Source organism: Neodiprion virginianus, chromosome 4 (assembly GCF_021901495.1).
Source record: "Neodiprion virginianus isolate iyNeoVirg1 chromosome 4, iyNeoVirg1.1, whole genome shotgun sequence".
Taxonomy (NCBI): domain Eukaryota; kingdom Metazoa; phylum Arthropoda; class Insecta; order Hymenoptera; family Diprionidae; genus Neodiprion; species Neodiprion virginianus.
Window position 1 is genome coordinate 17405723 of NC_060880.1, and position 24285 is coordinate 17430007.

A 24285-nucleotide genomic window follows, 5' to 3' on the forward strand; every position below is an offset into this window, starting at 1 on the left:
ACATAAAATAACGTTATGTATCATCCTCGGCAGGTATATGCATAAGTATATAGGTATGTGATTACCTGCGGACACGCAGGCATTCAGGACACGTGATCGGTGAATATATTTACTTATCGTGGCCTCGTATGTTATCTCTGCGGCTGGATAATTGAGAGGGAACGAGAATTCCTTCGTACTCTTTGTCGCAATTTGCGATACAGTAATAATATTGTCGCAACAGCAGTCCGATGATAATTACTCCTTGAACAATCATTCGTACGATTTAATTGGGGAGTAATCGTACATATGGGATATTCCACGTCAAATCTACGATTCATTGTACGGCAGTGCATTTTCTGAAACACAATTTCGACTTTTTTTTGAAATATCTTTCTTAACCGTTTGTGAGTTTTGATTATTATTCTTCAAGTTCAAAATTACGCCGTTACAGATTATCTTTAAGGAATTCGCAATAATACTGTAACCCAAAACAATAACTCTCCAACAAAATTGCGAGTGGTGAACGGTTCGTTTCTATTTTTTTCGATCGTTTTAAGTTCTTTCAGTTTTTCAATACGTGAAAATAAATCAATATCCCAACGAATAGAATTATATTAGGCAAGAATGAACTATAACAGTTAGACGTTTTTTAAGTTGTTTAATTTCATTTTCATATAATCACGTATTATGTATATCGTTATATTATTTAAAATCTGTCACAAAAAAAAAAAAAAAAAAAAAACAAGAAAAAAAGAAACTAATCAACATGAAAAATGTTTCATTGTACAAAATGAGAAAAAATGTCAAAATCACTCTAATTTTTTTACATATTTATTTCCTACTCAATTAAGGCCTATTATTATTGAGTAAATATTCCTCGGCCTTTGAAGTTAGTTTAGCTTAACTTTGGGTTTGAATTAGTGAGAAAGATGTGTTGGCATGTTACATATCTTAGGCAGCTAGTTTACTAGAGAGAGAGAGAGAGAGAGAGAGAGAGAGAGGGTCGAGTTTGAAACTCACTCTATCGTAGTCGATGAAATCTCTTCGTCATAAAAATACGTGCGGTAGATTAAAAGGTGCATAACGTGAAATCAAGCTTGCCAAATCTGACCAGACCTCTTGAAATGAGTCTGTAATACTGATATAGCGTAATGTAAACATTCTGGGAATTTACTTGCGATATTTTAGCTATCAATTTTCAACGATATTTGTTTACCATCATCCCTTTAGCTGTATTTACGTTGCTGACTGTTTAATGTATTCACCCCGGTTAGAGTACTCCTCTCAATGTAATTAAATTAAAGTTCTTTACTGAATGAACTAAATTGTACACGAGCAGCCGTATATCACAGGGACCGAATCCGCTTCAGGATACGTGAAGATGCCAATAGAGTAAAGACGAAGTTAATTGAGTCGGATTACGAAACAAGTGTCTCTAATTACCGTGAAAGCAATAAAAAAAAACTGTACATTCAAGTAGAAAAAGTTTATTTTTAAACAGTTTCCTAGGGCTAGATTGACCATATTATATTTGAATTCGAAAAAGGCATTAAAAATTGTTTGTTCAATTTTCACGTATGAGAGATTATCTCGGACGTGAATGTTGAATTGCCTGACAAATCTCCTGAAATTAATTTCCAACAACCATGTTGTTATACATTTCAACACTTATAAACGTCATGGATTAGACGATGCGGCAGCTCATTAACACAAACGCGTTATAAAGTTAGACACGTACATTAATAAGAAGCTGACGCGCTGATTACACAAGACTAATTGAGAACTCGTTGTCCTGAAGGTCGCATAATTCCGTCTGAACTTGGTACGACGAGTTTCCAAGTAGCTGCACAGTTTCTATGAACGTAGACTGTACCGTTGTCGAATTGTCGTCTGCATTACAGGCGTAGTTTTGAACACCGTTGACGTTCCCAAGCACGAGATGAGTGCTATTCACTCCAAGACTCAAGTACTCGCCGTCGTCCACTCCGTACCAAATCTCACCGCTGGCTGAACAATCCTCGTTTGCACATTCCAAATTCACCGCAAGTGTGACGTTGCTCGCCATGGTAACCGACGTCGTGTTGCTCACGTCCTGACAAATTTCATTACTCAAATTACAATCGGACCATCAATGGTTTACTATTAACATTATTCGCTTTCGGTGCCACAGTCACCGCCCGCACAGCAGACTCGGAAGCCATCGTAGAATCCAAAATCGATAATTGCTTGTTTACACCCGATTAAGCAACGGTAAATATCATCCGTCGAAGCAGTTATCTGTATTACTAATGTATTGGAGAATTCTATGCGAATCTGACAAACGTCCTACCGTCACCGTTTCAGATTTCGTTTAAAAATATATCTGCAATTCTCTCAACTCTGAAACGATACCCTAAATTTTTTCAGATTTTTCATTCAACTGCCCGATTATTTATAAATATTCAAAGTGATTTTGAAAAGGAACCTTTTTTTAAAATGCTAAACACATACACGGAAAGTGGATTTTCAATTCCAAGCATTTCAAGAACAGCCCCATGATGTACTGATTTTTCTTCCAATGTTTTTCAGCACTTTCAATATTTCTGTTCAGTTTAAACATTTTCAAACGGTCTGAAGATTCCCAACAAATTCTCAAAACTTCTGTTCTTCACTTGGAACATTTCTAGACCGGATCCATCATGGAGCGATTTTTGTCTATTTTTTTTGGCACGTTCTACTTTTTTTTTATCAACTTCATAATGAAACCGGTTCAAAAATGTTCTAAGTGAAGAATAGAAGTTTTGACAATTTTTTGAAAGCTTTCAAACCGTTCAAACAATGTTTTGGTTAATCAAAAAAATCAAAAGTGCTGAAAAAAATTGAAAACAATCGAGTCCTGTTTTTAATTGCTTGTAAAAAAGAATACAGTTTGTGAGAATTTTTTGAGAATTTTATAAATGGTCCTGTTCAAAATCACTCTCAATATTCATTAATAAATGACCAGTGGAATAAAAAATCTGAAAAAATTCCGGGTAATGTTTCAGAGTTGGGACAATTGTAGAAAAAATTTGGAACTAAATCAAAAATGGTGACGATCAGACGTTGGTTGTATTTGCATGGAATTCCCCATTATATACTTATAAAGCAAGTCACGCATCCGGGGTGACTGATTTTGATGATATTTGCTCTGGTAAAACTACATCGAATTTCATTAGACCAATTAATCAATCGTCTGCTCCGGTTTTCCAAGACATACTGCAACGCGCCTGGTTCGGAACAAAATTAATTGAATCTAAAAACGTTTTCACGAATGTCAACGTAGTACACGAAAAATAAGATACGTATGATAACAATAATACCTGCATTATATAGCCTTTTTAATGGCAAGTTCGTCGAATATATTCTATTAGAAGAAAATAATTTCATTAAAATGTAGTTGATAGTAATAAAAACACGAATAAGGAGGTTTTCATGAAACAAACTCTTTGTGATTTCTCAGGAATCGTTGCCCATGGAACGAAAAAAAGTATGGATCTATTGAAATTCGATCTAGTATCTAGTATCACCAGTTGAAACTAGTATTAGTAGTAATGTTTGTTGCCCAAATTAGAAATGGAATTACTATCGAGCCCATGCTTGACGAAGGTGACAAAATTAGATTCAACTGGTCGACGTATACCTAACTTAAAAACTGAAAAATATTGTAAAAAAATCCGCTGAGAGAAATTTCGCTAGCTTTATGATAATGGACCGTAACTGGTAATTCCACTTAACTGACTATATAACTTTTTATGGTCAGTCTCACTGTTCAGTATGGTTACAGCTGTCAATAGTTCGTTTAGCTGATCAAATTTTTCACACCAAACAAGGCCTTATCAATGATTTTTTGCTGCGCCAACAACAAGTTATGTATGTGTCCAACAGTCATAATTAGCAAGTATCGTATGAGTGACTATATTTAACGAGAGTACTAACAAGGAGAGTATCAGACCTCTGAAACTCTTCGGAGTGTTTTGTTAACCCAAAGTATCGAGCTTCTGTTGTGTACCTTCATTCGTTGGGCCGTTCTTCACTCCGATTAAAATTGATTACAGTAGCAGTTTAACGAATGGAATGCCATAATAAAACGTGTTACATCGACTTTCGACAGAATAATTTATTTTCATTGTCCTCTTTTGAAAGTTTGATGACAGTTTCTCACAGATTCAAGTGTATATGAATAAATCGTTATTTCAGAGCCGTAGTAAAGTATGAATCTGAGGTGTTGCAAACCTAGCGAAGGAAGACCCATTGAACCCCAAGACCCACACATCAGAAGCCCCGTGTTTAGAGTCAAAGAAATAGCCCTAGAAGTTTCAGTCGAATCTGCGATCCGGAACTTCAATAATCTCTTTGTAAGACGTACTAGATTTTCTGGTCATAACCCGAGACTTATTGTCATTTTCCAGTTATAACGAAAATTGAAAATAGTCAAGAACTTTACAGGTAACCACAGCTGGAAATCTTTTTTCGACGTGACTTCGGATGGATTGAAAATCCTCGCCAATCTCGGACTTGAATTATCAAGTACGGTCAACTCTTCAAGAGTCGGTAACTAAAATCTGACCAATCTCTGTAAAGATCTTTCACCTCGTGGATGGCGACTATGTATCCAGGTCGAACGAGGATGATCAGGTCTCCCATGGTGGCGGTAATGGGTACGGTACCATTGGTGACCGACGCGGCTTCGGCGCCGCCAAGCAAATGCCTCCAAGAAACATCGCCTGGTAGCCTCATTGAGACTTGTGAGACACCTGGAAGGGTGACCAGACCTGAAAAAGAGGAAACTTCAAATTAGTGTATCTAATTGACATTATTACAAGCTCTACTGACATCTTAAGAGTCACAGGTATGTGAAAAACATGCACATTTTGATATCATACTGGGAATGCGTGTATAAAAGCTTCATACTATGCACTATATGTAACGCGATATACATTCATTACCACCTCGTTGAATAAATTTCAGATTTTCAACAACGACTTGCAATTGAGTAGCAACGATTGACTGGACTGAAAATTCTAGGAACTCTAGTCCCACCTACCGACAAGTAACGCCTCGCCCCACATGAACTGGTCCCACTTGTGCGTGGTACTCGTGTCCTCCGGAAAGTAAAACGATGTTGGTACAAGGACGGGAGAACTGCGCTGGAAGTGACTGGCCACCACAGTGTGCTGATAGGTCGCCAACGACGCCCTAATCCTAAGTGCCTTGACCACGTTCAGAGAAGCGCTGGCAGAGAGGTAGGAGCCCCCTGGCAATCTGTCGGGAACGACAAGGACGTGGGGCCAAGCAATGGCCGCCTGGTACCACCTGGACGTAAGGTCGAGAAAGTTAGGTAAGATATTAGGCGGCGCCGAATCGCACGGTCTGCCTGGTTTCGATGATATTACGGCTCATCCAAGAAACTTGGCATAAGTACTACATGGCAAAGTTTATTTGCAGAGGCAATCTATGCTCACAGCCGTTATAGATTTGAGATGATAAGGTCAGACGGAAAGATATATATAGTCGAGAGGGTGCGGATTACTCGAGAATTATTCGGCTTTATTAACTGTATAAGGATTCAGTTTGCCAAAATATTCTCGCCGACTCCCACAATTTTAATTTCAACAGTCTTTTAATATTATACCTCACGCAATTGTTTCACACCTTGTTTTTCTTTCCGGCGCGTGTTTTTCAACCTTTTCAGATTTTCCGACGTGAGTGAATTTCGGGAAAACTTTAACTCGATCTTGTATTAAGAACAAAAAAAGAAAAGGCTACATCGTTATAATAACAGCTCACTATTTACATAACGGAGAATTGTATTTCAGATCAGTGAACATGGAGTTTGTGGCTGAAAGAAAGTTGACGCTTCACAGAGGTAGAAACTGCTTTGTCAGGCTAATCGAAAGCGGGTTCCGCTTTAATGAAAATGATACGAAAACATCCCAATTGAGGGATATTTTTGATTAAAGATCGTCCACTCGTTTGGTTGGGAATATCTTCTCACATAGATTAAATTAAAATTTACTTTCGTTACCGGCCAAGTTTCAACTATCCAATCGAAAGTCCTAAATACAAAGCGTGGCTCCTATATTATCCTCCTAATTATTGCGGCTCACCTGATGCACAACTGATCGTGAAGGGTAGCATTAAAGGGTTCGGTACCACAGACATACACGGGAGGTGGCAAATGCCCTCCTAACCCGGCTCCAATGGCGGATCTAACGGCCCTCCTGAGGCCAGACCAAGAGGTGTTTGCAGCCTCGCCCGGGGGTCCGAGAAACTCTATGGTGGGTACCGATGACTTGACGAAGGTACGAAAGCCTTCGGAGTAGCCGTTGTGAGTGGCGTAGTGTGAAAAACCGTCAACAGTTTCAAGGTCGAATGGGACGGTGAAATTATTCATGGAATATTCAATCGCCTGAAACATTTGTCAAATGAGTTTCAGGTGCGGAGAGATACGCGAAGCGCAAAACCCACTTCCGGCATGTAATCGAAGGACGTGAATTCCGCTTCCGTTCTTGAGCTCGTGTTCGTCTCGTCCTTTGGCCAGGTGTCCCGCAGCCAGAGTGTTCCCGGTGATCCGGTGTTGTTCAAGTAGTCCACCAAGTAGGTGGCCGTTATGGTCGCCACTTCGTCGCTCGTCCAGTCCGGGTACACCACACTCGCGTCCTGGTACTGACCCAGGTAACTAGTGGTCCCGTTCGTCAAGAGCAGAGCTGCGTCCTCCAGCGCTGAGTGGAGCGTCCCTTCGTCAGCCAGGACCTTGAAGTGCAAGTCAAGATTTCAAAGGCGGCCACTTCGACCATCAAACTATCGATGAACCACGTAAAGTTGACAGATTTCAGGGAAACCTACCATCGGACTCAAGTGTGGATTGAAGTTGCGTCCTTCGGCTTCCAGAAGACTTGTTGCCTCGCTGATGGCGTCGAAGTCGCTCGAGGCTAGGAGACTGTTCATGGTTGATACCAGCTGCTCGTGAATGCAGTGAGAGTCCCAAGGGGCTCCAGCCGACGCCAGGACCTCGATGGTCTCGTTCAAGTTCGAAACAGCGTCCACAACTGAGCTCAACGTCTCGGTTGGACAGACGTGGAGACCGTAGTTGTATAACGGTGGCATACTCCATGAGGAATTCGAGGACAGGCTTGAAGTCAGCTGCTGCACCGCTTCCAGCGGCGTCGGTCCAGCGAAGACGTGAACTCCCAAACTCTCCGGGAGGGCCAGACCGCGCAGGATCACCAGGTTTGTTTTGTTCAAGACCTAGTTGCGTGCAACCAAAGAATAGGTTCAACGAATATTCAGGTTTCACGATCGCACTGGCTATTCTTTGGAGCCAGTATAATACAGGTAACAATACCTTTAAGGGGAATAGTATGATGACTTTGAAAAATTTAACAGATTTCAAAATTGTTTGTTTTTTTAACTTAGAGTTTATCTTTCCGATGTCTCATATTCTAGGGTGAACTATTGCTTTTTTTTTTATTGTAGAGTTTTAAAAACAGAAAACCATATGAGTAGCTGTGATCAATTATTGAGATCGGAAAAACAATTTCACCAATTCGAGATTGAATTTGTCGAGATTTTCTTCTAAAATTCTTCGCATATTCGCATAGATAATATTCTTCGATATGGAAAAATCCTTACGACTTCAAGTAGTTATTGGAAATCTTTTGAAGTCATGTTTTGATTTTTTCAAGTGATCGTGAAAAACTCGCTGACATTTTCTTATGCCAAATGAAATTGCTTTATCTGAATTCACTGAAGTTCTCTGCATGCATATATACCGTAAAATCTCTATGAACCTATTGGAAGCTTTGAAATCCGAGAAAATGACTGACATCACACATCATCTTTTTTGAAGTATTTTCTACTTCCCCGGAACAATTGGAAATCCTTTAATATCCCGATATTCAAATTCATTGAAACCGAGTAATTGAGAACAGTCCCATATCCGAAAACAATTTCGGACACACCAAGAAGAAGCTGTTACAGGAATTAAAAGAGCGTTTTTGTGACAGTACCTGGATTTCCATGGGTCCTTTATAATCAACGTAATAGGCAGCGGCTTCCCCCGTGGGGTTGATGGCTAGAAAGGCGGGAGTAATTGATCCATTTTCGTTATTATAGATCGAATTAGTGGTCCCATTCAGTTCTAGGTCATCAAGGCCATAAAGAGCGCCATTGCTCAGGTAGAGAGTCCACTCCCAGTAAGTTTCTGTCAGAATAAGGGGGCCCAAGGCAGTGGAGAAAATAGAGCTGGTTTCGTTAAGGGTGAAATCACCCCTGGCAACGGTGACGGAGAACTCGGGGTAATGAACGTAGGCAGTAAGATTTGACGATTCGTCTGCAAAGTCAAAACAGAATCACCTGACTGGTCCAAGTGCCGTCATTCCTTGCCATACGCTTAACAGTAACTGGGTTTTCATGCCCCAGCAAAAAGCAAACTCGATGAGTTCGACTACTCGGATTGTGTTTTGACCGTCGTTTGATCGAGGGGTAGAACCGTGATCAATATAATACTGAGTTTCCGATACAAGCGTGTTTGCCAACTCGTTTATCACTCATTGGCCATCCGGACTTTCCACGATTCTACATCATGGTCGTGTCAATATTCAATAGTAGAATTATCTGTACGTTAGTATCATTTATTTCAAGATCTTAACGGTCCTGCCATGTACAATATTCAATTCCACACTCTGATAATCAGATTTCTATTCCATTCATGATAAACACATTGGCTTGAACAAAATTCTATTCTTTTCCCCTCGCAAGAAGAGAAAAAACCCTTCGTGTTCCAACTGTGATAAGCTTGAGATCAGTACATGCTTGTATAATTATACTGATCTCGTTACATCGGTCCTTCTGTTTTGTTATCCTTCGATACTTTCCTCCCCTGTTCTTATACCTACCTAATTGGACCTCGACGGTTCTTCGCCTCCGATCCCTGGGTAAAAAGCTCAGCAGGTTTCTCGAGAGTTCGTCCTCCTCGCCATTGACCTCGTCCCCGCTTCCTGACCACCGATGAAGGAGAGGTTCGACGCCCCTACGTCTTCTACTGTTGCTCGAACTCTGCGAGCTCGTTGATAAGGTTATCTCGACGTGATTGCTGTCGACTGCACTTATGTTCACGAAGACTTCTTCAGCGTTCGCGCTTCCCAGTGGGCTGTTGGTTTCCCTGGGGACCAAGGTCACTCCTGTTTAACAGGAACGATTACCTTACCTGTTTTCAAACAACGCAGAGAAAAGCTCAGCTGGTAAAACAGCGGACCAATTTTCTTCACCACCATTGCAAGACCATAAAAGATTGAGAAAATGTTTTTTGATAGTCGTAGAACGTGAAATTGACTGTAATTTGCCCAGTCAATCCCGTACGGATTATTTTCACATCACAAACGCGAAATTACTGAATTTGAAAGACAGATCCAATACAGTTGTCTATGGGTTACAATTAGGTTCTGAAAAAATATTGCGAATCACTTTCTCCTCCTACCAACTATGGCAATCCATTTTTGACGTAGCGCTTATTCAACAATTTTTGGCAATAGCATCGTATCAGATATCGCTAATTGCAATTATTAAACGAAAAGATATTCAGGTATTACGAAACAGATTCGTTTTCAATTCTCAAGAAATTGGGTTGCGTGTTACAAAAATCAAACTTGTTTTTTTTTTTTTTTCTTTTTAATACAGAGCTGTATTTTCATTGCGTTTATTTGCATTTGCTAAAAATTTTCTATTTCGCGCTAATTTGATGAAAACTGAATAAGTTGTCCAACGCTACCACACACTCTTCCATTCATTGTATAGAAAAATTATCATCTCCACTCAAACGTCAGAGTTGGATTTCTATCGCGTGCATCAAATGGCGAATATAAAATCTCGATACGGCAACGCTTCAAAAAATCGCACAGTGTTTTATTTTCACGAGGTTGAATATTACGTTATTAAATACGGTTTCATGACGTGGGAGATTGAAAAAAAAATGAAGTTCCATTTTGAGGCACCCTAATATATCACGTGCTTACAGTTGAAGTCTACTATTTCAAGCATCGTTTTTGTAAAACGGGAACATTTTCAGTTTGATGTAACTTGATCAGCTTCACCGACACTTAGCAAGCTTTTAGTTTATGGTCAGCACGTTTCCGCCTTGATACTCTTTTGACTGTACCTACGTCCGATCATACATCCTCAAGACGAGCACCATTCTATCCTAAGTACCCTGGAATTGAATCATCCGATTTTCAAAAATCTTCAACTATTCGTGTAATCCAATGAGTCTAAAACGGGCCAACGTTTCATCCAATCACTAAAAATAAATGCTTTGGGGCGAAAAAAATTCACATCCTAGCTCAATCTTTCGCACGGTTTTTTGCAACTTCGGTGAAAAAATTGACCGTCTTCGGTTTCGTCGGTTGTATTTTATTCTTGAAAAAGTTACCCTGATAGTAAACACCACCGGAGGGAGTGTAGCCGTGTTGTGCGGGTACGTAATGGTAGCAGAAGCCCAGAGTGTCGTTCCAGCAGCACAATACTTCCATGCAATCCGATTCCGTCGGGCTCGATTTTCCCGGTAGACAATCAACGTAATACTCCGTTCTTATATTGCACGTGGCTAGGCTGAACGAAGAATCCACCACATATCCGCTCACCATTATTGCGTATACGGTGACGGGGAGGACAAACGCTATAACCAGCGAAGGCAGGAGGAATTTCGTGTAAGGCGACAGGAGGATTCGGTCCCGGAGTTTCACTGGAAGGCATTACGTGTATACTCGGTATATTGGCCAGGGTTTATTGTTACTCACTGTTCTCAGCATGATAAGGAGCAAGCGCATTTAGCAATTCTTACACTTTACGGCCAATGAATTCGTCTTAAACTTTGGGAAGTGATAGGAATTGTGATTGTGCTTGTTGATTGATAAAGGGAACTTCGAACAATTGACGGAAACATTAAAATATTTGCAAGTACTTTTCACTCGATTTGAGATTAGATATCGTATCCGATATTTTTTTTTTTTTACATCAAGGGAATGTCCATAAAGTCCGTAGCTCTGTTTTGAACACCATTGAACCCCCCCTCCCAGAAAGGTACGCAGTTTGAAAAAAAATGTATACATAATTGAAAATGAATAAACAAGTAGTTTTTTTTTTTATAATTTTTGTTATTCTAAAAATAAGATATCCGGAGGAACAAATGACGAGACTAGCCACGCGTGCAAATCATTATTAGCAGGAAAGGACTTGTTCTCAGTTTTTTCGTGATAATCAAGATGAGTTTCGAGTGTACTTTTTACGAAGGCACGTCATTGGGACCCGTGACTGCAGAAGACGTAATATTCCGTGTGGAAAAATGAATCGGAATGCATTAATTACCCCCAAACTAGCTACATGGTACATGGACAGTATTGGACAGTCCATTATTATCATCAATTTTTTGAATTTCTCTCACAGTTGTTAGTCAACCTACAAGCACAAACACACGCGCAGTCATTTTCGAAAGTTTAAGAAGATTTCGTTACTCAAAAAAAGTAAAAATTATAGAATACGATTTTCCGTCTATTCAGTGTGATACAGATGAATCTTAGTAACGTCGAATAACACAAGCTAAGATATCAACAATTTGGGAAGAGGTTTTATAATCGTAATGTTCGAGAGGATTAAATTCTGGTATTTTTCATCCGATTTTAATGTTTTTGGGTTTATTTTGTTCACCATAGAAATTTGGAGAGCCCGTTTGAACACATTTTGACAGATAGCTGTATCCGGTAAGGAAAAAATCATGTTGAATATTTAAATTACATTTCTCAGTTTATGTGTTATTCGAATTTTCTGAGATTTATTTTTATTACATAATAGTATGATGTCTCATTCATCTTCACTATCATTTGTACCATTGTTGGAGATTTTTTAAACGTGGTTTTCTCTTCTTTCAACTTTCTATTCAGACGAGACGGCTGATTCCTTTTTTAAACCGAGCTTTTAATTTTCATTCGGGCTCTTGTTAATGTGTTTCCTCTAGCGGTGTTGAACATTATATATTAGCTCGTATAACGATAATTTACAAAAGTTGGAATAAAGTTCCTGAAAAAACAGTGAATATCTGAGACAATTTAGATTGCTTGAATGAACAATTCCGTGAAGAAAAAAAAAACTTGCTGTAAAAAATTGAATAAATTTCAACAGTTCTTTTATAATAACTCTTTGGTTTCTACAACTACAATCAAGAGCCACTACCTAAATAATCCTATAATAAAAATAAGAAGTTGAATAAAAACAAAAGTTTAAGAAAAATATGTAATCGGAGAATTCATTGCAGTCAATTACGATTTTAAAAAAATGGTCGATTCAGAGTTTTTATTAATCAATAAAAACATAGTACATACTACATTTCAGAGTATTGACAAACGGCAACTATTACGATTGGGTGTAAACAAGAAGCTGTGTAGGAAACATAAATAGAATCGACGAATAATTAGGTGGCAAACGTTCGAAGTATGTATGATTAATATGTTGGGGTTGGAATTTGGAAAGTACAATTTTAGAAAGTTTCTCCCGCGATTTTGTCTAAATTTGGTAATTCTCAGTCTTCTTTCACTCGCAGTCTACGAAATACGGATTATTGCAATGACAGATTGTAAAACAATTATTCTTGTTTAAATTACAGCTCCTTATTCACACTGTTACAGATTAATATTCCGATATTTCAGATTACAGTCGGTTCCAAACACGTGTCAATTGTGCCCATAACGGTGTGACTAAGTGATTCGTAAAAGCTCGCAGCCAATTCTCATCACACAGATACATACCTATATATACCTATGCCACAATTGAAACAGAAAATTAACGACAATGTGACGAATTAATTTGGAATGAAAAACACGCGATACTTTTCTCAATAATAATTTATACAATGTAAATGATGCCTGGAAGTGCCAAATGCAGGAAAATCGAATATAACAATCGTCCGAAGAATAATGCAGAACAAAGCAATATTATTCGCTTGTAGAAATTAGCAAGTAATTACCATTCGGATTGCCCAGGAGAAGTTCGTTCAGCTCCTTGACGGATTCACTCTCCAGAATTCGATCCATATTCTGCGAACACAGTAATCGAGGCATAAATAATATTCTTCATTCATCGGGGACGCAAATTTCCCAATTTCCCATCCCCACGTATAAAAATACAATCGCATGCTGGATTTTATTGTTACAGCGGCAAAACTCATTTTCATTTTGTACCGAGAACTTATCTTTTCGGATATCGTAAGAAGTGAAGATAGTCAAGGACTCTTCAGTAAACCAGAATCGAAAAATATCGCCGAGTGTACAAACTGATCGTCTAATATCCCTAGGGATCAATTTACCGATGAAACTAGAGGAGATGCCGCTCGGTTTGCTCCTTTGGAATTAATTTCCGGGAACACTGTGGAGGACTGATTCCGGATATCTGTTCACCGTCCATCGTCCATTAAGGATGTCATGACGACGAAATATCGGCTATCGCTTGACAAATTGAAGCCGGCGTAATGTCGACGTAAAGTGATAAATTTGATTTAAAGTTGGCGGAAAGTCGGCAAATCGGTGAATATTCCCATGAGATGCGGTAACGATTAACAATAAGCCCAAAGTTTAAACTGTGCACTCTACTCCACGATTTCGAACAATCGGATTTAAAAATGTGGTAATTATCGGATTTTCAAAGTTCTGTTCGACGGGTTTTTGACAACGACAAGTCAATTTACAGTCGACTTGTATAATATTAACTACGTGAACTAAAAACCTGATGGACATTCGTGGATTTATGGTTGATATGTAGGCAACTATTGGCTTCAAACACGCCTTCTTCATCACTCTCCGATTAGCTGACTTTATTTTCTGCCAGCAATAATTCAACCATGAGTCGTTTATTTCACGTTTTTGAATTGAATCTTTGTCCTTCAAATCTTACCAGCTCCTACCCTCAGAATAAAAAAAAAAAGAATAACAAAAAATGATCTGTTATGTTTTTCTTCTTTCCGAATATAAAATCCAATTCAAGGTTGATTCCCAGAACCTGGGGAAAAAGCACGTTATCTCAGCACCTACATTTTGAAGTAAATATTCACTGATGTTTTTAAAGCGCAGGGATGAAAAGGAGTTGATGATTAAATTGAAATGAAAATTACAGAATTGTATAACATAATCATAAAAATGATTCGTTTCGAAATAAAAATTAAGAGTCAACTCTCGACGTAACGAGTAATTATCGCGCGACAAAGTCTCAATGAAAATTATTCGTAAATCGTGAGAATCATCAACATCTATTTTTGCAAAGTTTATAACGCGGTCGTCATTTCATTGTAGGGAAAAAAAGAAATTGGTGTACAAGGCAAGCCTTCAATGAACAAGGAATAAAAAAAATTGCGGCAATTGAAATCTCTCCAATTAGCAAGACTATTGAAAAAAATACCAAAGCTGTTTTTCACGCTTGTCTAAGCTTGCAAAACGCTAATGATCGAGCCATTTATATGCTTGCTGAATCGAAGCGTGTGACTGCCAGCTGGTGTAATTAAGTTGGAACTCGTCGACTGTCGTGAACGATAATATGAATTACAAGTTTTTAGAAGTTTCAGTAAAGTTTAGTATAATTCCAGTCAAACATAAAGAATAATACAAATATATATCAAATAGATTTTACTCGATTAAATATATATTATTAAATAACTTGTAGAACAGTAACTTTTTGAAATTTTCAAATAAGTGAAGTAAATTCAACATTCGTAGAAATCTACTTTGCATGAGTTTTATGAATCTATACATTGGGCGGAGTGGGTCAGATAAAGTGATTTAACAATTAAATCAAAATTGGCTTCAGTGGATGCTCGCTAATGAAAAAAGCTTAAAAAAAAAAACTCAATTTACACCGTTGAGCTGGAATTCAATTTTTTCATTTGGATTTTTTCGTGCAGTAAAGAGAAATATTTGCAGTTTTAAAAAAACCTTACCTTTGATACAAAACACTTGACAAATTACACGAAACTGTTTGAAATTTTTTATGTAAATAACAGAGAACGTGAATGACTCACTTCAATTACTACAAGTAACAAAAAATAACTACAAGCGAACAAAAAAATAAAATAAATAAATAAAATCACGTTTATACTAATGACGTTAATTTCAATGTCGAAATCGCACGTTTTCTCCAATTTTGCCTAAATCTCTCTCGCAATCAAAGCCATAACATGGAAGATAATTAATTCGATTCATCCCTTGAATAATTTTAAAAGTTTTGAAAAAATCAGGTCAAGGTAATTCTTCGTTTACAGATCGTAATTGCATAAAAAAAATCGGCTGAACACGATGATAAGAGTGATAATAATTTATGCGTACGTTTCCATCTTCACCTGCAATTAGTCATGAGTGAATTGAAGCAGATAAAAAGAGAAAGTGGTATTAAAAACGCACCGCTCAACGCGGATTTTATGAAATATGCATGAACTTGACAGCAAGCGTATCTGCTAATGAATTTATTTCAACTCTCGAGTGTAAATTGCAAGGGCAAAGAACCACATCGTAATACCGAGATAAAATAGCTCAACAACAAAGGACACGAGCTGCAATAGAAGTCTCTCATTTTATTCAGCCTGAGGCTACAAACGCGGGAAAACTCATATTATCTATCCTCAAAGCGCCAGCAAAAAATTCTGCAAACAACCTCAAGTACTTCGACTCCATTTTCATTCCCTGTCTACCTACTTGAGGTAAAAAGAAGTGCAAGCGCATTATCATACCGCCATATTGCGATGACTTGGGTCGAATTTTTTCACTCCCAGACAGTGATTATTTAGAGAAAAAAAATTTCATACCGATCTCAACACTCACCTTAGTTGCTCGCATACACTTTATCGAAACCGAATAACTTTAAAACTTTCCAGGTTCGAATTCACGAAAAATTGTCCAAATTGAAACACTTGTTGCTCACTTTTGTCTTACGTATATTCATTTATTTATTGTTATTTCTCCGTCAGCGGATGTCAGGCGAATATTTGTGATTCGCGAGCAGCGTGAGCAGCGCTTTGATTATCTCCTCGTCAGAATTCAGATCGATTCGGATAAGCAATCTTTATCGTCCACTAGATAAAACCGCGGATATCGAGTCCGATCTGACCTCACTGATAAATCAGAACGATAAAATTACGTCCGTAGAGAACAGTTTAATACTCGCTACAGCCCTCAATGGTCAATTAATTATTGCTATAATAATAAACTACTAAGGTGTTTGCGGCATTTTTTTTTTTGTTTGTTTTTACAGTCGTGTAGACAGATTTTCACGCCAACTGCATGAATAAAGAGAAAGTGGGTAAATTAGAAACCCCACGGCATATTTTTTTGTCCTTTTTTTTTGCAAACCAAAGTAAGACTGGTTACTGTAAGAAATTAAAAAAAAATTAAACGTCTGGGACTTGATTGGCTCTCTATTTTTGCTTCAATCTTGCTATTGTTATTACAGTTGCTGTTGGTGTTATTATTAACCGTTTGTTTTTTACGTCTCGTTTATAAATTAGCCCGGCTTGACGCCGGGTTTTTTCAACTAGACAGATTTGAAATGAAGGTATCTGTTTTGGTGTATAATCATTTAATTTAATTCAAGCGTGGTCAGAATTACGTACACTTCACCTATTAAGGTACTGTTGTTATTAATAGCCTATTTTATATAATTAATCAATAAATGTTAAATCTTCGTGCAAAAAAAAAAATTGGTAAATTTCACTAGTTTATTCAACGAGGAAACTCAGAAATAATTAACAATAAGCCAATGTGAGTACACATTCACATTTCATATCGTATTTATTCCCACAGAGATACTATATAAATGTAATTATCGATGCGTAGATGCGAGAAGTTGTAATAAAGTAATGTTTCTTTTGTACTTCATTTTTCTTTACAGTTTCATCTTCCTCAAGTATGACGCGTATCTGTTGAGGAAATCCAGGAGAGAAATTGTTCGTCGCATTAACGTTGAGTCTCGCGCATCAATTACAATACTACGATGAGGATTGTTCCCAATTTTCTGTGAACACAATAATTAATTTCATTCTATATCAGTTCTCATAATATCAAATTAACAATATCAATATTTCCACTGTTACATTGCGTCTTGGTCGAATCGAACGTAATCGTATTTATATTTATCAAGGAAAGCTAACCTGTCGTGTTTTACGATATTTCGGAAGTAAATGCAATGATTGACAAGTGTATGTGTAATTATGTAAAAGTGATGCAGTGACGCTTTAATTAAGCGGAATGCTCGCGGAGAAATTCATCTGGAGTAATAATCTCATACAGAGTCAAGAAGGTTCATAATTACCGTCGAAAAGATAATTTTGAGAAATTTTTTTAATCTGCGTGAAACATTTTTCTGGTCGCGAATTATTTGTTCGTACAGTTTTTTCTTATCTGTTTCAAAACTCTCGAGTCCCCCTGTCTTTTTACTTTTCTTTCCTTTTCACGATTTGTAAACTAAATTTTAATTACGCAATACTACTCGATCATAAGAATTATCTTTTTTTGAAAGTAAAGTGAAGTGAAAATATAGGAGAATTTTCACGAACCAAATTCTCTTTTGAATTGAGACTCTGATATTTTTCTGAAAAAAGCATTGCTATATTTAACGTTTTTTTTTTTTTTAAATATTCGACGGGCTTGTATATACATTTTTACATACGTACGTAACATGTGGAATTTCTTATTTTTGCACTTAGCAATTTTTCAAAATATCCAATTTAATCTATCAAGACTAGTTTTCTCTTGAGTTTTCTTGATAACTTATCTTTGTTCTTTTAATCTTACGATCAATTTAGTGACTTGAACCAAACCTTGAGTGAATCAAGTGCAATGATTTTGGATTGAATGAATAAAACCAGACATAATTGACTTATTAGATAGAAAATGATCAGGGAATCGGTTTCAATTAAAATATGAATTCTCAATTTCAGTTGAAATACAAACATATTTCGTGGTTACGATACGTGTATCTGTTTAATCGTACGAATTATTTTGGGAGGTGAATCAAACTTGTTTATTTATGAAATATTTGTATATATTCGAAAGTATCCAGGATTCAAGGAATTTTTACCAGCTGAATTCTTGGAAATGAAAAGGTATACATCAAATATTTGATGCAAGATATATTTACTTGGTGAAAATATTTGCCAATGTTTTACAAAACGTTTCGTAAAATTCGAACTCTGGTACAGAATGAAGCCGGCCGCTATTAGACTGACTTGTAATTTTATTTTTGCCGCAAACAGATTTTCAGATGGGCGGAAGCATAATTTCTGCGCCTTGAACTAAATTCTGATATTGTTGGTTGGCTCTTGGACCAACCATTGATACTTTTTACCAAGTTACGAGATATTCGAGCATTGAGTATGTATCAAAGTGTTATATTCGTAAGCTACGAATAATAATTTGAAAATGCGAAGGTAATGAATAGTGAAATTGTAATTAAAAGCTTAAATATCTATGTTTCGTTTCAAATCACTTCATAATGGTCGTAAGTCTAATAAATTCATCCGATTTCACTCTGCGATAATTCATTTCAATGAATTCGCTATTGCCATTCGATGGACTATTGTCCATATTGATCGTAATCACTATCGGTGGATTCTTGTAAAATTAAATATTCAACAATACCGTAGCATATGATAAAAGAACAATCTCTTTCCAGAGATTTTGCAGAAAATACTGCTCTGAAAGAAACGATCAATTGTAGAATCAAATCGTACAGATATTTTAGATTTTCGATTAATCTGAAGCGATAAACCGAACAATCGGTCTCCAAGCTTGTGTTTTTTTTTTTTTTTGTATTCCTAAACAATTCTTCGTAGCTTTCGAACATGATGATGTTATAAACACTGAATAGACGACTACGATCTCGTAAAGTAATTGATAAAGAGTATCGATTTTTCGTCAAAGAATCTCCTCGATCCTTCTAGATCGTGATCCAATTTTACCACTCGCCACAATCAAAGGCCTGTGATCTGCAGCCACCTACCTAAACGTTCCTGCGACGTCTTCCGTTGCCTATCTGGGACATCATGTCTTTTCCCTTATTTATCCAGGTCGACGGGTCAGCCATTTTCGTCATATCAGGGTTCCCGGAAGTTGGTGGAACTGGACCACCTGGCATTGGAGGCATTGGAGGCATTGGAGGCATTGGGGCCCCTGCTTGACGAGCAACCTGATAAATGAGAGCCAATTGGATGTGATCGAAATGAGAAACGTCGAAGTGGGGACTTGGCATGAGAAGGCAATCCAATTTTTGCAAGTGTATTTTTAAAGTGCGAGAAACAACGAATAATCGGACGTCGTAGTTATTTTTTATCGTCAAGAAATTACTCAATCACGAATGTCAGAAGCAATTGAAATTCTTTGATTTTGTAACGCATTATATCTGTGCACATGGGTGATGTTTTATTTTCGTAGTTTCCCGTTCGGTCCGTTTGCTTCGATTTTTGTTAAACCGAAGAACGGAAAAATATTAACTAGATATTTAGGGTTTCTCTGCGCTATGCGAGCTTGGTCTAAAAAAATTTTCATGCAAAGATACAATTTCGAGTGATCGAATTTCGGAAGGGTAAAACCTCGAAAACGTTTTCGAATTATATAAGGGTCGAAATTTTCCGTGATGTGACTTTAAAAAATCTCGGGGTTCTCAGGGGTGAATTTTCTTGGCATCAGACGCACGATTATTGCAGATGTACGAGAATTATTCAAAGTGATAGTACGATACCAAGTTTCAACCGTTCTGAATTTTTTACACCTGAAAGTAAGGCGATTCGAAGTTTTGGGATTAGAAGATTTAATTATTCCAATTTTTAGCGATTTTTAACTATCTCCGGTCGTAAATAGGATCATCAATTAGACTTTCAACCCTTCGACCTTTCGAATACCGAGAATTGTGTCCTTTTGAACTGAGAGCCATATCGATGAAAGTGAGAACCCGTATTTGGAAATCCTAGGGCTAATGGAAACCCGATTAGAATTCTGGGAATTTGGCAGGCACCATTGTTTGCATGGATAAGTGAATAAGTCCAACCACTCAAGTAATATATATATCGTATTCTAAGAAATGAATCAACCCTCAGTTCCAGTAATGGATGCACCGTAATTACTTGCGGGCAAGAATCTCAGCAGCGTTATGTTTACAATGCAAGTAGTTAATTTGGCTGACCTTGTTGGGGCCAGCCTGAGAAATTCCCGTTGGGATACGTTTCCAGGCCATAAGATATTGAGAAATAACATACCTTCTTTTTTATTTCTTTTATTTTGATATCCGAGGACCTCAAAAACTGCTCAGCTGATAAAATTCAAAATTTAGTTGATTCTTATTGAAATCAAAATCATGTAAATCCGTTGATCCATTCACGAGATATCATCACTTTTATCTCTTTTTCCGATGTTGATATTCAAACAATTTGCAGAGTCTTAGCAGATCATATTCAAAATCAAAATACTTCTAACTTGAAAAAAGTCCCGTCAAATGAGAACAAAATCATCCACATCCGTTTTTTTCCGATTTCGACACACACATCCAGATGTCAAACTTGAAACAGTGATAAAACTCAACTTCAATTTCTGGGTTGATTAAAATAATTTCTTTTTTGTTTTTTCTTATAAATGAAGGAGTTGGAAGTTAAAATGAGGGCAACAAAGTATAAAAAATGAAATCTCTCTATCGTACACATTGACAAAGCCGTAATTCTACGCAATAGGGAAATACAGTATTCTCTTCACTTTCCATTGACTTGAAATTTGAAAATTAGGGGGTTACGAGGTCGCTGATTGTAAACCGGTACTGAAAATTTGGGAATTTAAAAAGGCAGATCCAATATGGCTGCAAAAATCAATCAGAATTCTCTTCCAATTGTCCAATGATTTATCGAGATCGAATGTAACGCATTTCACTGGTTTTGATATCAATCTTTGCAGTTTTATCGACTCAAAAACTGGTCAAATTTTTTTTACGAAATCAATCAAAGCATCAGTGAATTATAACGGAAATCGAGTTTTTTGTTTCACCCTTATATTTCCAAATAAGGGATGTATCCGAAAGTTCCGGGTGTTTTTATTTCGAATCGGGTTGTTCTACTTGCCCTTCTTGCCAACTGCTGTGGTGGCATTTTCCGCTGCCCCGGAGGACCTTGTGCCATCTGAAACATAGCGCTTATCATAAAAATGTTTTCGAACATCATGATCAATTGTCCAAAAAAATATGTGGCTGATACAATCTTGAACCCAACGACTGCGTGATTTGAAAACGATTGGTTTGAAATTTACTCATTTTTAAATCACCTGTATCCTATTTTACACGTTATTCAAATCCAACAGAGTCACATAATGTGAGGCACCTCCTCGACTAATATTCTATGATTCGGGAAAAATTATTGTTTCAAACGCGCATGCGCTAAAATTCCAGAGCAAAACCAGTCGATTTGTCAGGTTGACCAACTGTCACAAGTTCAGAAGACAGATCGCCGCGATGCATGTAACCTCTAAAAATGTTGGTCGTCCTGCTTTTGCTGTAGAATTCTAGCGCATGCGCGTTGGATCATTCGACCGTCAGCTACACACTCTGTATATTATGTATACAAATTTGATACACTGTAACGAATGCACAGTCATTGTTTGCATTATACATTTTGGTGTTCATAAATTATTAGCGGTTTCACCTTTCCGTCGAAGAATTTGAAATTACTTGAGTTATAAGTCAGCAGAAATGTTCTGGAAACGGCTCGGGTCGTGTTAACCGTCATAATAATTCATATTTACATACGCTCAGGAATGAAATTAAGGTCATGGCCTTACCCTGAACCTTCCACATCGTATTCATCTACTAAATTCTTTCCTTTGTACGTATTGTTTCCAATCGTTATAGCCCAATTGATCACTACTGTAAATATATTCGTTGAACCATCGATCGAGTGTCAGATAATTATAAAATTTCAAGGAAATATATAGCAAAATAATGAGGAACAAAATGCGACGTTGACACACGTGAATCTTTTTTGATTTTTTCTTCGTTCTCGAGTCACCGTCAATATCAAATTTAATCCTGATTATTGTTATTCGTGCATGGTGCTATGCCAATAGATGCAAAAGAACGATTCTGTTTGTATCGAAGAATTCTCCAGCTTTCATTATTTCCGTTAGATTCCGCCCTTTCGACGTGAAATTGTAAAGCAATATTGAATATGAACGGAGATCCGTTGTTTCGAGAATAAAGAAGTTCCCGTGAAGCACCCTCTTCTTCACTTCCAACGCAAAAGTTTTTTCTAGGTAAATAGCCAGCAAATAATTCTCGTGAAAGAATTTATTATGAAACCAATTTTAAAAGGTCGGTTTTAGAAATCAAAGTTTTTGACAATAGGTGGAAAAAAATTGTATTCAAACATATGTTGTTTGAATGGAAAAATTTTGATTCCGAATACCAACCCTTAAAAAATGAATTCAAAATACATATCTTTTTGGAATTATATGTTTTTTTGCTGTGTACGAGTTTCTTAGGAATTGGGGGAGTGAATGTAATAATGCTGATTCGAAACGAAATACCCAATCATGCATGAACACCACGTTTGTGCGTGGGCGAAAAACAGTAGGACGTACGAGCCATATTGATGTTGAAACATCACGTACTTTCTTGTGGCAACAGAAACGTATATGCGAGGGGAAATCCGAGGGCGGATATCCAGAACGGCTAGAGAATATAACATTGGCTATCGATTTTGAGAAGACATCGCGAAATGATCGCTGCGACTAACGAGAAATCAGGATGAATTTCAAAGGATTTTCTTTGTTGCGTCAGAACTCGGATTATGGCGGAAAAAATTTGACTGAGAAGAAAAAAAAAAATATACACTGAGAACAATTTCATTTGTTACAGTTGTTCGAAAAACTAAGTAAAGCAGGTATCGTTAAAAAAATTTATTGAATATTGTTGGAATTACGAAAAACGAGGTGCGCCTAACCATTTTGCGCTATTGTCGATCCTTTTTTGGTAATCGCAACGCAAAATCAGTTTGTTCGGTTTACTCAACTTTTTTAGTTAAATAAGGCTTCAACGTCAATTTATTGTTGCACAAGTATTAAATTATCGTAACAGTTACAAGAAAATATAGTGACAGTGATAGTAATGAGACAGAATAGTAACGGATACTAGACTTTCTGGTAATAGCTACAAAACTAATTTTCATTTTATACCAAGCACTATATTTTTCGATTGTGGTAAAAAATGAAAATATTTAAAGACCGAGCGGTAACCGGAACTTAAAATTTCTCTCAGTGTACGTACATTAATTCGTTAGAATCTCGTACTGAAAAATATAAGCGAGAACGTAATAAACTGATTTCTTAAATTTTTTTCAACCTCTTATTACGTAAGTATCGTTATTTGTGTTTTCTTTTGCTCACCACAACAACCAGGAATGCGAAGAGAACTATCAGCTTGAACATGTCGACGGGGTTCGGATGCCGTAGAGCTGTGCAGTTGACTGGTCGTTTCTCTTTTTATATCTAAACCCCATACGGAGGTATATGGATTTAATTAATCCAGACATATCCCGGCGAATCGGATGTTATGATTATCGGATTATGTAATCGTAATATAGTTGCATGTCACGTAACGCCTTGATGGAGTGGAACTTTGAGGATCTGTAGGGAGTACAGTCCAGGAAAAAATTTTTAGAAGCGAAAATTCGTGATGCAATCGAAACGTTGAATTAAAGTCGGTTAAATCGAGTTAAATTTGATATAACTAATTTTCTCAACGTGTCTATAAATTTCACAAGAAAAATTCAAACAAGGAAAGTCCGCTTGGTGTAATTATTTCAAAGTAGCACATTTTGTCTCTGATACTCTGTTTATCGATGCCATTATTCTTGTTACAACCTGTGACGGTGATTTTTTTTTTGTAATTAACCGAAATTCTTTAAAAAAAATAGACAGTTGAACTCGGATAATTTAAAGTCAACTTTATTTTCGGACCAAGTGAATAAACTTAAACTCACTGCAGTTCGACAAACATCACAATTCAAACATTACATTAGAATTTATTGAAAGTTACGAAAATACAATTTTCCAAATATTTCTATTATTAATTTATTATTAATTCACTCTTTCAGTTGAAATTTATGACGATAAAACTTCACTCTACCGCAGCAATAGGAATTTCGTTTCACTTTTCTGATTCGACTGTATCGTACTTGGGATACATCCTGAAATAAGTGAATAATTGTCTGGTGTGTTGATGATGTTTTTC

General features: G+C 37.1%; 1 protein-coding gene across 1 annotated transcript; it reads right to left on the reverse strand.

Moving 5' to 3' along the window:
- Positions 1-1453: 1453 nt before the first annotated feature.
- On the reverse strand, positions 1454-19209 carry LOC124304129 (lysosomal alpha-glucosidase-like). The gene is made up of 12 exons (XM_046762182.1): positions 19024-19209; positions 15849-17037; positions 13013-13082; positions 10427-10738; positions 8898-9182; positions 8010-8332; positions 6847-7248; positions 6469-6753; positions 6108-6409; positions 5045-5313; positions 4591-4772; positions 1454-2074 (listed from the first exon to the last, which is right to left on the reverse strand). The coding sequence occupies exons 2-12, from the start codon at positions 15861-15863 to the stop codon at positions 1745-1747; spliced, it is 2775 nt and encodes a 924-aa protein (XP_046618138.1). The 5' UTR covers positions 15864-17037; positions 19024-19209; the 3' UTR covers positions 1454-1744.
- Positions 19210-24285: the final 5076 nt, after the last annotated feature.